Genomic DNA, 14,695 nt, shown 5'->3' with positions numbered 1-14,695 from the left:
GGAGGAGGAGGAGGAGGAGGAGGACGCGACAAGTCGGCGGAGAGAATTCGAGAGACGAGCAGTTAGAGAAATGGCGAGACGAAAAAAATTCATAGAGGAGGGCGGGGGAGAGGGGGGGGAGTAGTGTTGGCGGGAAGGAGGGAAAGGAGGAAGGCGAGTGACGGAAAGAGAAAGAGCGAGAGCAGAGAGGAAGAAGAGGAGTGGGGAGAGGGGGGGGGAGGGGAGAGAGGGCACTGCGAGCTTGCACTTTAGCTTCGTGCATCGTTCGTCACCGTGGCCCACGAATCTTTCGAACGGATCTCTCCCGAACAAAGCCCGTTCCCTTTTCCTCGTCATAGGTTCGTCGGATTAGGACACCGGCATCGATCACAATAATTGCGATACGAGAGAGCAACGTCACGCTGTAGTGCGACGAAGATATCCCCGCCGCCGCGGAGCATGGATGATATTATGTCTACATAGACTTTCCTTGATTGTTATCGGATGATTATCTATTCGGATACGCGCGGATTCTTTTATCTGAGATTCTCGCCGGGGATACGCTCGGAAATCTATGTATATGCAAGCGATACAATCTACTCAAACGTCACGGGTTACGGTGACCTTCTCTTTCATCACTAATATAAAGCTAAATATCTAGTCGAATGTATAATACAACCGGAACGACCGGGGGAATAAAGAACGGTGTGTCGTCACCGAGAGTTATTGTAATTCTCGCTTAATAATATATATTTAACCAGCCAATACATTTGACCATAATATTGTTTTAACGATTCTGTAACCGGATTGTTTATCGTAAAAAAAAAAAAATACTGCAATATCGCTATTACTCCGGTTGACCTCCGCGTTGCTTCGAATTTGAACGATCGCGCGTGCGTTATTACCGAAATGATAGAATTGAACGAGACGTTTATGTAACTGAATCCTTAAATCGCTTCCACGCACTTTTCGAAATCTCTCTCTCTCTCTCTCTCTCTCTCTCTCTCGTATATAATCTGAAGGAGATTAGCGCGGAGAGGCGGAGAGCAAGAAGTGCAACTGGCTTATATCGCGAGCCGCTGTTTGCGTCTGTTAGAGAAGCCAACGAGTGCTCCTTGCTAAGAATAGCGACGTTACAATCTACATGAGAAAACTTCTCGAGTCGCTTTGTGCGATGTCTCTTGCGCGTCGTAAAACACGTGCTCTCTCTCTCTCTCTCTCTTTCTCTCTCCGTTGTCTGAACGAGTTTGGCAGAGAATATGCGGCCGCTGTGCGTACACAACTCGGGCATCCTCCTCCCTTCGTTTCCTCGGGCGAGCGTAGAGAAAAGGGGGTTGCTTGTCTATCGGCATAATGCTTACCTATTGCGGAACGCCCATCCTCTTTCCGTTCGCTGGGGGTACGGATATTGTGCGCAGCGCGAGAACGGGTTACTTCTCTCATAGGTTTTTATGATATTCTCGAACGCGCGCGTTTTATGCAAGTTGAGACGACGGAGAAAAAAGAGAGAGAGAGAGAGAGAGAGAGAGGCGTTTCATACATACGTGTTCAAGTATAACGTTCTCTTTTTCGAATTACGCAGTTATATAATAGTTACGGTTGAGAAAAGAAAAAAAAAACAGTTACGTTTTTTTATATCAGTAGATAAATACGTTTAAATGCGGAACAGCAAATCTCGCTCTCGAGATGACATTCAGATCAAATCTATACCCGGTCGCATCGTATATAACCAGTCGTACTCGGCGACAGCCGTTAATACCGTATTTATGTAAATTGCCAAATATTCAAATGGCACGCGCGGAGCTAATTTAAAATTCTCAATCGCGCTGTAGATTTTCTCCCCGATGTTTCACGACGCGACGTTCCTAGACTCGTTTTACCTGGAGCGGAGCAGCCTATCGATCGTAGCTGGCTCGCTCTTTCTCTCTCCGCTCTTAGAGTCAACATCAGTCATAATACAGCGTAACGGGCATACAGGGGTTATTAAGAATAATACACATCATATATATATATATATATATATATATATATGTGTGTGTGTGTGTGTGTGTGTGTGTGTGTATGTATGTATGTATCTTCTCGGTATTGTATCACGCGCGCGAGGAGGAACGCGCTTCGGGGGGTGAAACGCGGGGGTCTGGGAGGCTGGGCAGGCGGCCGCGGTGGTGTACGGTGGCAGGATCACGAGGGGCGCGAAACACGAAGAGGAAGGGCAAAGTAGAGAAGCGGAGGACCGATGTGGGGTAGCGTTGCCACGGGTAACCGGCTGGGTAAAATCCCGCAAAGAAGCGTTCGCGAACTCCGCCGCCGTGCTTCTGTCGACGACGATCGTTGTCATTCCTAACGATATGCTTAACCCGACGAATGGTTACGGTATCGAAAATAACGCGCTCTCGACGGACTCGAGACTCGTCAAAGTTCGCGGTTGTACAAACAATCCGTGTTTCACCCTTAGTAGTTCGATTGCTATGCAGAATGTTCGAATTAGCCGGATTATATTAAAAGTCGAATTTAATTCTGCACGTTTATATTCCTGCTGTTGAACAGCAGGCGGAAGGAAAAATCATCTATTTATGGAATTGCTGTATTAATCCTTAATACTGTGTCCATGGCGAAAATCATGGAATTAAAATAAATGACGAGTAAAAGCGTCCCGCCCGCGGGCGATGATATGTAAAGTCAACCCTTCGCGTTATTCATTTTACAATTGCGCCGATATATTGCGTTGGATTTCGTTTATAATTGTCCACATTTGCTTTTCCTTGTCTAGTCTTTTAACTCCATAATTCCGCCGTCAGGAGCAGAATTTCAAATTTCAATATGACATATTCTAATGACATTTTCTTTCCCGTTACATTACAAATATAATAGGAGGGGTCTAATTTTAAATAACGTTAAATAAATTGAATAGATTGAATAGACTGTACGCCAATTCAAGAACAGATTCAGTTTGAATCTTCCTCAAGTCAATTGTGGTTTAGATTTTACTGACTCTCGCGCTGTCTCGTAACGACAAGACGTCGCTCTCATTCGTTCGTCGAGTTTACGAACTAAGAATACAACCGTTAGACATTACGAATTTTAGTAAAAGCGTTTCAATTCACTTCTGTCGAGAATCAGCTTCAGAAATCGAGCGTCTCGCATTACGATAGAGAGAAAGAGAGTGTGTGAAAGTGGGAAAGAAAACGAGGAGAGAGAGAGAGAGAGAGAGAGAGAGAGAGAGAGAGAGAGAGAGAGAGAATATATTCTTACTGAAAGTTGCTCGTTATGGTATTAAATGATGTCGCGTGAATCCGGTTGGACTCAGCCCCCTCCTCTTTGGTTGCAGACCAGGAGGTCACCGAGGAGGACGGGGGCTGGCTGTCCGCTACCAACATCGAATACCAACGAAAAGTACAGGAATCGAACCAAAATACAAGCGCAAATCGGTACGGCGAGACGATGGTGCAATCGCAGCCGCAAGAGCTGCCGATAATCGATCTCTTAGACAACATTAACGATCAGATGGAGATCGTGCTGAAATCGGAGCCTATCTCGCCGAGGATGGTCGAGCTTGAGTCCTGCCTACTGTCGAATCACACGCTCGAGAGCCATACGGATCTTGATTCGACGCACGAGTACCGTCACGATCACCCTCGAGATAAGCAGCAGCCACAAACGTCCGGAAGATTTTCGAATAGTGACGCGCCGTCGCGATTCAACCTGCCACGGTTACGGTCGCAAAACGGCATCGTGCAATCGTTGCGCGCCTATTACGAATCCGATCGTAAATCCACGAATCGCACTTACTGCAATTTTTGCCAGAAAACCTTCTCGCGCGCTTGGTCCCTGCAGAGACACTTGGCTGACACGCATTTCTACGTGCCGCAATCTTTATCCTGCGATCAGTGCGGTAGAAGTTACAAGTCCAGGAACAGTCTGGTCAGTCATAAGAGCCAGTATCACGCTCGTAAGGACCGCAAAGAGCAGGAAGCGAAATGCGAAGTCACGTATTGACCGGTCAGCACCGATCTAGGACGGACTTCGCCGTTCTATCGTAAAACGCGATGAATAAAAGAACTAAGAATACAATCGTCGTGTACAGAGTGCACATACGATGCAAACCTTGGAGATTTCTACGAAGAGAGAAGAGAGAGAGAGAGAGAGAGAGAGAGAGAGAGAGAGAGATGTTGTAGTCTACCGGCTGTCAATAGAAGACATTGCCCGTTTTGTATAAAAGTGTTCTACTTATAGTATGTTACACTACCGCTGATGTATTGTAAATTAATCTCAACAGTATTGGAGCGAAATGTTGCTAGTCGTTTATTCCTTCGGTAGATTACCTTAGTTGAGACCAAAGAAAAGAACTATCAGCAATTCCTTATCTATAAACCGGTACCTCAAAGACGCAATATTGCGTGTAGAGTACGATTACTTGATTAATAAAGTAAATTTAGCTAAAGTGACTAAAATGCGATTTTGTAGAGTTCGAATTTTAATGCGCAGAAAACGCTTTCTGGCGTTTTTATTTTGTAATATCGTGTTTCATTTAGTTTTTGGCAATGAAAGTGTATGGGATGCATTATTTTGAGTTTATAATATTAAAATCGGGCTCATTACAGTTAATATCTTTCTTGATTTAAAAAAAAAAATTTTTTTATTTTTTTCGTTTTTTTTTTTTTTGGATACGCTCACTAATATATTCATACTTACAAAATAGTATTACTAGTCGACGTTTATCCAATGAGATTTTACTGGAAAAAGAGTGTGAATTGTTTTGCTGTTATCTATTCCCCGATATATTGGACGTATTATAAAGCTGAAGTCGTTATAAAAATGCTGGTTGACTGTTTAATAGATCAGATTGTTTTTTAATCAAACGTTATTTGACGTTGTACAATCTGTGACGTTTCATTAGTTACATACAAAGAGAAATACAAAATGTTACGTTTTTATAAAGATTCACGTTGCACAAAATGTTATAGCTACGTTTTTTGATATAAATAAATATTGCATTGTTCCTGTACTCGTGAGATTGTAATTATATTTAAGGGGAAAAAACAAAAAAAAACCTATACTGATCTATTGTTGTAATACGCGGCGTATATAATGCAATAAGTCGCGACTTAGCGGCGAAGAGAAATAAAGAAGATAAGTAATTAAAAGAAAGAAATAACGAATAAAATGTTGTTTCTAATGAGCGGAGCGCTATCTCTCACGGCCTAAATATCGCGCGAGAAGAAAGAACTTCTGTTGGTAGTTCTTTCGCTCAAGGCTATGAAAATGTCATTAATCATGAAATATAGAATACATTACGCTTCATTCGCATCACCTCATTAGAAACAGATATCGCATTTGTGTACACAGCTCGCACATATTTCCACTCTCCCGCGCATATTCATACGCGTACATGTACATATATCTATATACATATAAGATATTACGCTCTATTTTGCTGTAAATAATATGCATTGACATTGACACACACACACACACACACACACACACACCTACACACACCTACACACACCTACACATACACACATACCTGGTGATCATGAAACACTAACTTCATCGCTCACGATCGTTCGCTGAAACTTTAGAACTGCTTGCACTGTGTTATCCTAATTGCGTTTGAAAGAAATAAATGTCACACAATGAACTGCGAGATGCTGCAAACAAATCGTGTGAGAAAAGCCTTCCAGAATAGAGCGGTTATTACCATTGTCATCGTATTCAATATAATACACCTTGATAGTGTATTTCGTAAAAATTTAAATTCGATTGTTACGTGATTGTATAAAATACAGCTAATTCGAGTAAAATCATTGGAACAACGTTCATACGCGAAAGAGAAACGTATAAATTGAGATATTACAATAATACAACATTTGACATTTCATATCGTTCTCTCTGCAAAATATCACTATAAACTATCTGAAATATTAATAACTATATATGAGACTGTGTCATTAGCACTTTTTATTTAATGTTCTAGCACTTATTATAATTAATTTTTCATTATTCATTATAATTAATTAATATTTCATTATATAAAATTATTATTTCTTACTTATATTGTTTGATAATAACGATAAGTGCTGCAAGAGTTAGTATAATCTATAGTTTAACATAAGCTTTTATGCTTCTTTTACTTTACCATGTTTCGATAAAGATCAGTCGTGTATAAGATTCTCCATAGAAATTTTACGAAAACAATCGCGGAAAAAGAGAAATCGAAAAAAAAAATATATATATATATATACCTTGCAGAACGCAAATGCAGTAAACGAAAACAGCGGCAATAATAGAGTCAGGAACGACGAACGCGATAATGATAATGCTGGAGAATATTGACGACAAAGACAAGGACGATGACGGTACTCATTATAATGATGGTTATAAACCGTTTATTGTATCGCATTACAAATGATAATGATCGGACTAATAGAAGGATACAGCGATGATAATAATGTTAATATTGACGAGGTTAAAGGTGAGGAGATATCGATCACATGACAATAATGGACACATCGAGCTACATTGAAATGGCAAACTTGACGATTCGTTCAGATGTGAGATGATATAAAATGGCTAAATAAATTTAGTCGAATAAATTGAGTCAATGTGATTTTATGAATTTCGATGCACGGAAACTTATCCCTATCTTTATTTGTTACATTGTGTTTCGTGTTTGGTTTTTGATAACGAAAGAAATGAAAACGGAAGATAACTGCGACTGATGACGTTAGCAATTACAGCAACGACGACGATAAAGCGGCGTCAGGATGAGAGAAAAGTCGGGAAGATGACAATACGACATTGACACCGACGACGAGATTAACAATGACTATGACTTTCTAAATAAAAAGATCAATATGGTGACAACGTAGTCGGTTTTACAGAGAAGTTGACCACGTAGAAAAAAAGTGTAAAAAAGAAATAAAGAAGGGGAAAGAACGTAGAGAAGTGTATACGGTGACAATGGTTGCGTCCGACGTGCGTTAGAAGGCGTTCTCCCCCCGTGATAATCGTTACGTCACGCAATGAGGCGCAAGCAGCAATGACAGTAGCAGCATCCATAAAGCACATATAACTTAAGGTGGTTTTAAGAAGTAACACGTAAACGAGTTTGGGCACGGCTTGTCGGGTGACGGTGGTACAACGTATGCTCGATTAATAAAGATGCAAAATAAAGTACTAAAGAGGCAGAAAAGAGAGCACACACGGGCGCACGATATTTTCTCAGCTGCGAAAACTGTGGTGGTGTGATCTTAAATGTGACGGTGGTGTAGGAGCGTGGAATGGTGGTGTGCGATCGCGAGAGAGACGAGGCCGCGGCTAGAAAAGGAAACCTTCCCCCTCTCCCAAAAAAGAAAAGAAAAAGGAAAGGGCAAAGTAAAGAAATACATTGGGGGATGATATCCTCTCTCTTTCTCTCTCTCTCTCTCTCTCTCTCTGTCTGTCTCTCTGTCTGTTTCTCTCTCTCTCTCTCTCTCTCTCTCTCTCTCTCTATCTCAATCCTCCCCTGCCCAAGTCTAATGTCTACTTGTCCACCTGTCCGACGTCTGTGCGACGTACCGTGCGCCAAAAACCCCTACAAAAGTAGTAACCCCTGTGTGTCTGGTTCTGCCGCCAGGTCTGTTGGCCGGCAGCGGCGCGAGCGATGAGTTTCGATGCGAGCCGTGCAACAAAAACCTGACCTCCCTAACGCGGTTGAAGCGGCACATACAGAACGTGCACACCAGGCCCAGCAAGGAACCGATCTGTAACATCTGCAAGCGGGTTTACTCCAGTCTAAACAGTCTGCGCAACCACAAGAGCATCTACCACCGACAGCACAACAAAAACGAGCAGCAGAGAAAGGAAGTAGCGCAGGCCCGCGAATGGCAGAGAGACCAGAGAGAGCACGCCGACAGAAATTACTCCGCGCAGCAACAGCAACAGCAACACCAGACCCAACAACATCCGCGAATGGGATGAGATTGCTCGCCACTTGTCCCCACCCCCCCCACTTTCTCTCTCTCTCTCTCTCTCTCTACCTCTGTCATGAATTTCTCGATGAAGAGGGTGCACCGAATGTTCATGCGACGCAAGCGTATATGTGTTTGCCGTTATCGATACGGATTAAGATCCGGCGCGGTTCGAGATTTTGAAATTGCCGGCGCGGCGATTGGAACAGGTTGTTATTTCTCGCCGTACACAGCGGAATATGTAAGTCGACGAATTTGAAACTCGTAATAAATCTCGGTTCTCCGTTTTGTCGCACCGTATTCGAAACACTGGCGAAAAGACACAGGCAGTGCGCAGAGTGCGAAACAAAGTCGATCGATCGTACAATTATACTTTGCGACTTAATGTGATCTATTAAATAGTATATAACATCAATCAACTTATCGCAAAGTAACGCGGGGAAATTACGAATGAGTTGAATTACTTGAGCCGGTATCGCGTTGACGAGGCGAATTTAATCGATTTCTAATGCGAACGTACGTCGGATAGCTTTCTACCACCGCTCCGAGGGATGCACTCGCGATAAAGTAGTCGTCTGTGTAGAGTCTTCGTTTACGACGATGGGGTTAAGTGTTAAATGCAGGTCGGATGAACGACGTCTTGAAATAAAATGCGTAATCGGAAAAGTGACGGTATGTCGCTTCGAAGTACGCGACGAGCGACCACGCGCACAAAGCTGCATTGATATTTTTTATGAAAAATAAGAATCATCTGTAAATAGCGTTGCAAAATGAGCGAAGGGCCGAAGGTCCGTGTGTATTAGAATCTGAACGATTACTTGTGTGATAGGCATAGAACTCCTTCGATTTTCGACAAGGGCCACGCGATTTGTTGTTATTTTTATATATTATTTATGTGACAAACACACACACGATAATTGCAGATAAATTTTTTTTTTTTTTTTTTTTTTTTTTTTGTTTTGTTTAGCGTCCTACGTGACGATATAAAGAAAGGTGCGGTACAAAAACGGGATAATAAAATATTATTTAATATATCTAATTTATTTGTAATATATATATCGCACTCCATTCCTTCAGACAAGGCAATTATATAGTTGAATAAAACCTGTTTGAATAAATCCTCTTTTCCTTCCGTCCTCCTTCTTAATTTTCCCTTTTTCCTGATATAGCGTCTTCGTCCTCCCCCTCTGTGCCCCATCCACGACAGAGTTTCTTCGCTGTGATTTAGTAGTAAGATTTTATTTTCAGGGATTTCTCAAATATATTTACATCACGACACACGTGTTATCAATTCTATTAATTTATTTAGCGCCACTGATCGCGCAGAATTGATAAGTCTTCCGCGATATTCACACGGAAAATTAATATTTCACTATTTTTACAATTTTAATTTTGAATTTCTATAATTTATTGAATTGGAAATGAAATATAAATGTGTTGTTGGAAGCTTTCATTGATTTTTGCAAAATTATGTTTGCGACCATCACATTTGAATAGGATTTACATATTAAAAATTAATTTTATCCTAGGATAATTTATTTGACTCAATATGTAGCGTAAAAGCGAATTAATATTGATTTCTTAAAGTGCAAATAGGAGAAGTATCCGTAAATTATAAGCATTCGACATAGTTTTTCAGATACTTTCACGTTTTGATGCTTTACTTTGTGCATGCACATGTATTAGCATTTACACAGTGTTTCTGTATTTTTATTAATTACAATTTTGAAAAAGCGACGTGTTTTTATTATTTTAAATTGATCATGTAATCGCGCTAAAAGAACTTCATTAAAAAAAAAAAAAAAAAAAAAACGTTGAGAAAAAAAATTGTCGAAGCTGTTCGTAGGCAAACAAGACGTGCATTAAAAGATTGTAATCGCTAAAAATAAACGGTACATTTATCGACACAGAACATACGTGCGCGCGTGCGCACGTATAAGCGTGTTAATGCACTTTTATTTGTTAGATTTTTGGGAAAGGCACGTACATTTCTAGATATGTCATCCTTTCTCTATAAACGAAAAATAGAATATTTTTATATATCTCCGATGTTACCATCATATCTTTTCTACTTGATGTGTTGTAGTAGTTGTTATCGCCATTAACATTTTTCTCTATCTCGGCAAGTTTTCATATTATTGTTGCTGCTGCTATTGTCACTCCTGCTACTATGCCTCTACTATTACACTTTCTACTGTGACCGTTACTATTATTTTATATATATATATATATCTATTAGTTACCGTTACCATCATCGCCTCTGTTGACACCACAGATACTACTCCTTTTCCATCGAAAGTCAGTTAATATGCCGGAGGAAAGTGGCACGTTTACTTTTACAGCTCGGAGAAAGGTATGTGCGGACATTTCGTTCCTTGTTAAGCTCGCTTGGAATATCTTTTTCTCATATCGTTTCCATTTCATCCGGTATTTTCATCATAAATGTTTAAATTACGATAAGTACGGATTGAAGTTAATAATGTCTCTCCTCATTAATCAGTTAGTCTGGATTTCCTCTTGATTAATTCTAAGAGCGATATATCGAATCACAATTTATATCGGATGCAAAGCCAAATATTGAATTACATGGACAGTGAAACTCGAGTCGTTTAATAATTATACCTTTTATTTCATTTCGCGACGACAGCAGAACGGTTTAACGGTAACGACTGTCTTGGGTTATCACTTTCGGATCTGTCGAATTGATCTCACGAAGAACGAAATCTTCGTAGCGCTTGGTATATTGTGTTTCCGTAAAACTATTATAGAAATACTTAAACGCAGCCATAAGAAAATGAAGAGATAAAATACAGGCGATTGGAAAGTAACTCACGTAATAATTAAAATGCAACGAGGATCTTTCTTTCTCTTTCTTTCTCTCTTTCTCTCTCGTTTTCTTTACGGTACGAGAATCCGCGAAAAAGTCGCACTGTCGTTCCTCCGGCGGTCTACGATCATCGCGCTTATTATGCATGACCAATGACAAACCAGAGCTCCGAGCCACATTTATATCTCTCTGCGATTAAGATGCAGCAGAAACGAAGTACTCGAGCGACGTACGTGGCTCGCAGGGACATTTCAACAGGCTGTCAGTAAGAGTATCGACGGATATCCAGTAGAAATTTCCTTCGATACCACTGCCAATCAGCTCTCTCTCTCTTTCTCTCTCTCTCTCTCTCTCGATCGATCGATCCCGATTTAATCCTCAACTCACTTCCCCCTCTTCCTTAAACCTCACCTTAAACCTCATCTTTTCCCTCGATCAACCGACTTGCCTATAATTTGACTGTCAGCGAGAACCTCACGTTTGGCTCCCCTTTAACACCTTGGCACATCACCCTATCTCTCTAGCCCTAATCATACAAAAATACTTAGCAGCGTATCGTAACTAATCTTGTCCAGTGATATTAATAGCAGTCGTATCTTTGTTCTTGTTTGTTCCCGGTCCCGCTCGCTCGGCTATACGTTTGGCTCTGGTTCGTCATTGTTCTGTGTGTACCTACCCGCTACCTTCACGAACACGGACTTGCGCTGGGGGTCCATCCACACACGTGGCTCTCCGTGTGCCTCCTACACCACAAATATTGGTTCGTAATGGAAATATTTCTTTTTAATTGGGTGTCGATGCATATGTAACGGACTATGGTACTTGATTTCATTTTCTCTCTTTCTTTCTTTTTATTTCTCTCATTCTGCTTTTCTTTTTAAAATCTTTTTGCATATCTTCTCTCTCTCTCTCTCTCTCTCTCTGTCTGTCTCTCTCACGCTCGTTTTCGCATCATGCATTTATGTCGCTATCTCTATTTTACATCTATTTGCTATCTATTTGTATTCATCTACCTTTATCTATCGTTTCTTCACGCACATTTTAATATCTATTGTTTATCATACAATTTATCGACTTGCGTGCCGCCTACACTTTTTTCTGTCTGCTATATTTATCAACTTTTCCCTGTTTCGCTTTGCTTGCCTATCGCTTTATGAAAACGCTCAACCGTATCGCCGCTTCTCTCTCTCTCTCTCTCATGTTTGCATTTTTACGTCTTTAATGACATTTTCGTCCAAACGGAAAAAAATATCTCTCACAATATGAATCTTAAAAAAAAAAAAAAAATCAACATGTGTCTATGTACGATCACACGGATCTCAGGTCCGCCCTCGGCGATTCTCGCGATGCGACTGTCGCACCCGTTACACGGTAGCCTGCTGCCACCAGGAATTTGCTACACGTGCGACGTATGCGGCAAGACTCTTTCCACGAAGCTCACTCTAAAGCGGCATAAAGAGCAGCAGCACTTTCAACCCCTGAACAGCGCGGTCTGCGCGTTATGCCACAAGGTGTTCAGAACGCTCAACAGCCTGAACAACCACAAGAGCATCTACCATCGTAGGCAGAAATAGAAGTGATTGCGCACGCGCGTGTCTTACGTGCCAAGAGACATCACGAAACGAGCTTAATAGACGCTAAAGTAAAATAAAAGAAAAAAAGAAAAAAAAAACAAAGTTCCACGTTGTGTCGCATGACACTGGTCGTGCGATCGACCAGATTGTCGACAGCGTGGGAGAGATCCTGAGAGAATCTCGTTGTTCTCTTCTTCAATTCTTGCTGTTTCTAGCCAAAAAAGAAAGGAAACAAGAAAAAAAAAAAGAAAAGAAAAGAAAAATGACATCGAATGTTGAAAAGGACTAGTGATTTCAGCCTGCTGCTCGATTCATCGATCCACAATCATTACCGCGCGTATTTAACGCTGCATATAGCTTGTCTGATTTTATTCGTTTATCGAAATGTGCCTGATCTTTTGAGAGTATTTACGTTTGTCATCCATGGTTTCAAATCGATGTGTTTAGCTGTATTTTTCCTTCCGCTTAAAATTATTAGAATGTCGGAATCAGAAAAGCTGCGGTACACAATCGTCGAAAAGTAATTCGTAGCAATTCGCCAATCCAGGCATTTTAAGGAATTAATACGGGAGCCACGTGTAAAGTGCGAGATGAGAATCAGACGGACACTTTCAGCGATAAATATACGGTGAAAATTGATACGGACCTTTGACCGGTAACGGATTTGCCGACGTTTTTTACGAGATTCGAAACGCAATTGTTATGTTATTATCACTTGTCGATTGTACATCGGTCATAATGGGTTTGACATTTGGGACCATGGAATGTGTGGGAATCCATGGATTCTTTTAGCCACTCGATCATTCGAGGAAGATGCGATTATCGGAAACAACTCGGTCATTCTTCGAGAGACAATAGGAAAATTTGCGTCGAATGTCGCCATTGTGTTCACGATGTTTGTGCGTGTGTCCTTAAAAATCTTCCACGTGTGTCTCAGCCGCTCGGCAACAATTTTTGTAAAAAAGAAAAAAAAAACAAAGAAGTAGGGAACGTCGGTTCGCGCGCGAGAAATCAGTGCTTCCAGATGCGAGTGTACGTGATAAATATCGTTGTCATGCGCGATCTTGGAATCGGTAGAGTACTCTGATCGCGCCATTATTTTATATATATACATGTATATATTCCCATTTTTATTTCATAATTGGATATTATGACGAGACGGTGATATTAACGTTGATGTCGCGCTCCCGAATTTTCAAGGAAGTTTTTTAGGATCTAATTAATTGACAAAGTTGTGATGAAAAAGAATGAGACTGAACGGGAGTGCAATCAAGATAATTCAAATTAGGGTTGATTTCCCGAGTTGATTCTAATCGATGCGTAATCCTCGAGGACGCGTATGTCGTTAGCAAATCATTTATTCGCAACTATCGCACGTAATAATTCACGGAAGCGATTACTTAGATTTCGCACGTAAGATTCGCAACAAACACGCATACACGTAGCCGCGCACATATACACAACACATACGCGCACACACACGCACACACACACACACACGTACGCACACACACTGGCGTTATGGTTTACGGGACCCAGTGCCAATGGATTAAAAAATAGAGAAAAATAATCTTAATTTTATAATTTACTTGTACTTATGTTTCTAGTGTACGCGCGCTTTTCGTATGTCCTCCTCTTGTTTCTTCATTAAATTTCTGTTAATACCTGTAAGGATATAAATGATCACACGACAGATCCGGATACAACAGACTGGATACATGCGAATGCCGATTTTAATATCGTTCAGGGGATTGACATTGGTGTATATAATCTCGTTGAGTGCAATTTCCGGCGCTACATAGATACAACGATTATCGTGACTCGCGTCGTTTATCGTGATTTCTTTCGCGAATGAAACACGAAACTCGTTCTGCGACACAGAGATTTGAACTCGTCGTGATTATATATTGCTGCTTCAGTCTCTCAGAAATCGTTAGTGTGGGATTTAATTGTAGACGCACTTTGGCTAAAGCTTCGGCATAGTTTCGCGATACGGAATAAGGTGAAACCGTTGTTCGAGACCGTGTCAAGAGCGCTTATTGGCTATGAAACGCGAATTAATTTAAGCTTTATTAGTTAGATCGATATAAAACGCGAGAATGGGATATATATTATTCGAGAAAGGCTTTTTGTGTCGAAGACACGATCGTCCAACTAAGTATAGGTAGAAGCGTCCAAAAATAAATTTCGATAAGACTGCAAGCGAGCCCCGGGATAGGCACAGCATTCGAGAGTTTAATCGTTTCGATATTAAATATTGCCCGATTTACATGGTTCCGATGGTTTGAAGAGAAATGATTTTCGAAAATATGAAGAGAGAGAGAGAGAGAGAGAGAGAGAGAGAGAGAGAGAGAGAGAGAGAG

The 14,695-nt window shown here is 40.9% G+C and overlaps 1 protein-coding gene across 13 annotated transcripts in view; it reads left to right on the top strand.

The window, feature by feature from the left end:
* The window catches only part of LOC108748048 (broad-complex core protein), a 69,102-nt gene that overhangs the window by 37,464 nt on the left and 16,943 nt on the right, over nucleotides 1–14,695 (top strand). For 5 of the 13 annotated variants that reach the window (XM_018486020.1, XM_018486018.1, XM_018486021.1 and 2 more), the window contains exon 6: nucleotides 3,308–4,186. The exons of 4 other annotated variants lie outside the window; for them this stretch is intronic. In XM_018486020.1, coding sequence (XP_018341522.1) covers nucleotides 3,308–3,975 — 668 coding nt within the window. In that variant the 3' untranslated portion in view covers nucleotides 3,976–4,186. Of the gene's footprint in view, nucleotides 1–3,307; nucleotides 4,188–7,597; nucleotides 8,936–12,081; nucleotides 12,580–14,695 lie in introns of those variants that run through there. 4 more of the 13 variants (XM_018486027.1, XM_018486026.1, XM_018486030.1 and 1 more) reach the window with 3 other exon arrangements.

Source organism: Trachymyrmex septentrionalis, unplaced genomic scaffold, assembly GCF_001594115.1.
Source record: "Trachymyrmex septentrionalis isolate Tsep2-gDNA-1 unplaced genomic scaffold, Tsep1.0 scaffold21, whole genome shotgun sequence".
Classification (NCBI taxonomy): domain Eukaryota; kingdom Metazoa; phylum Arthropoda; class Insecta; order Hymenoptera; family Formicidae; genus Trachymyrmex; species Trachymyrmex septentrionalis.
Note: the sequence above shows the minus strand (reverse complement) of the source record. Positions and strands in the feature narration are given on the sequence as shown.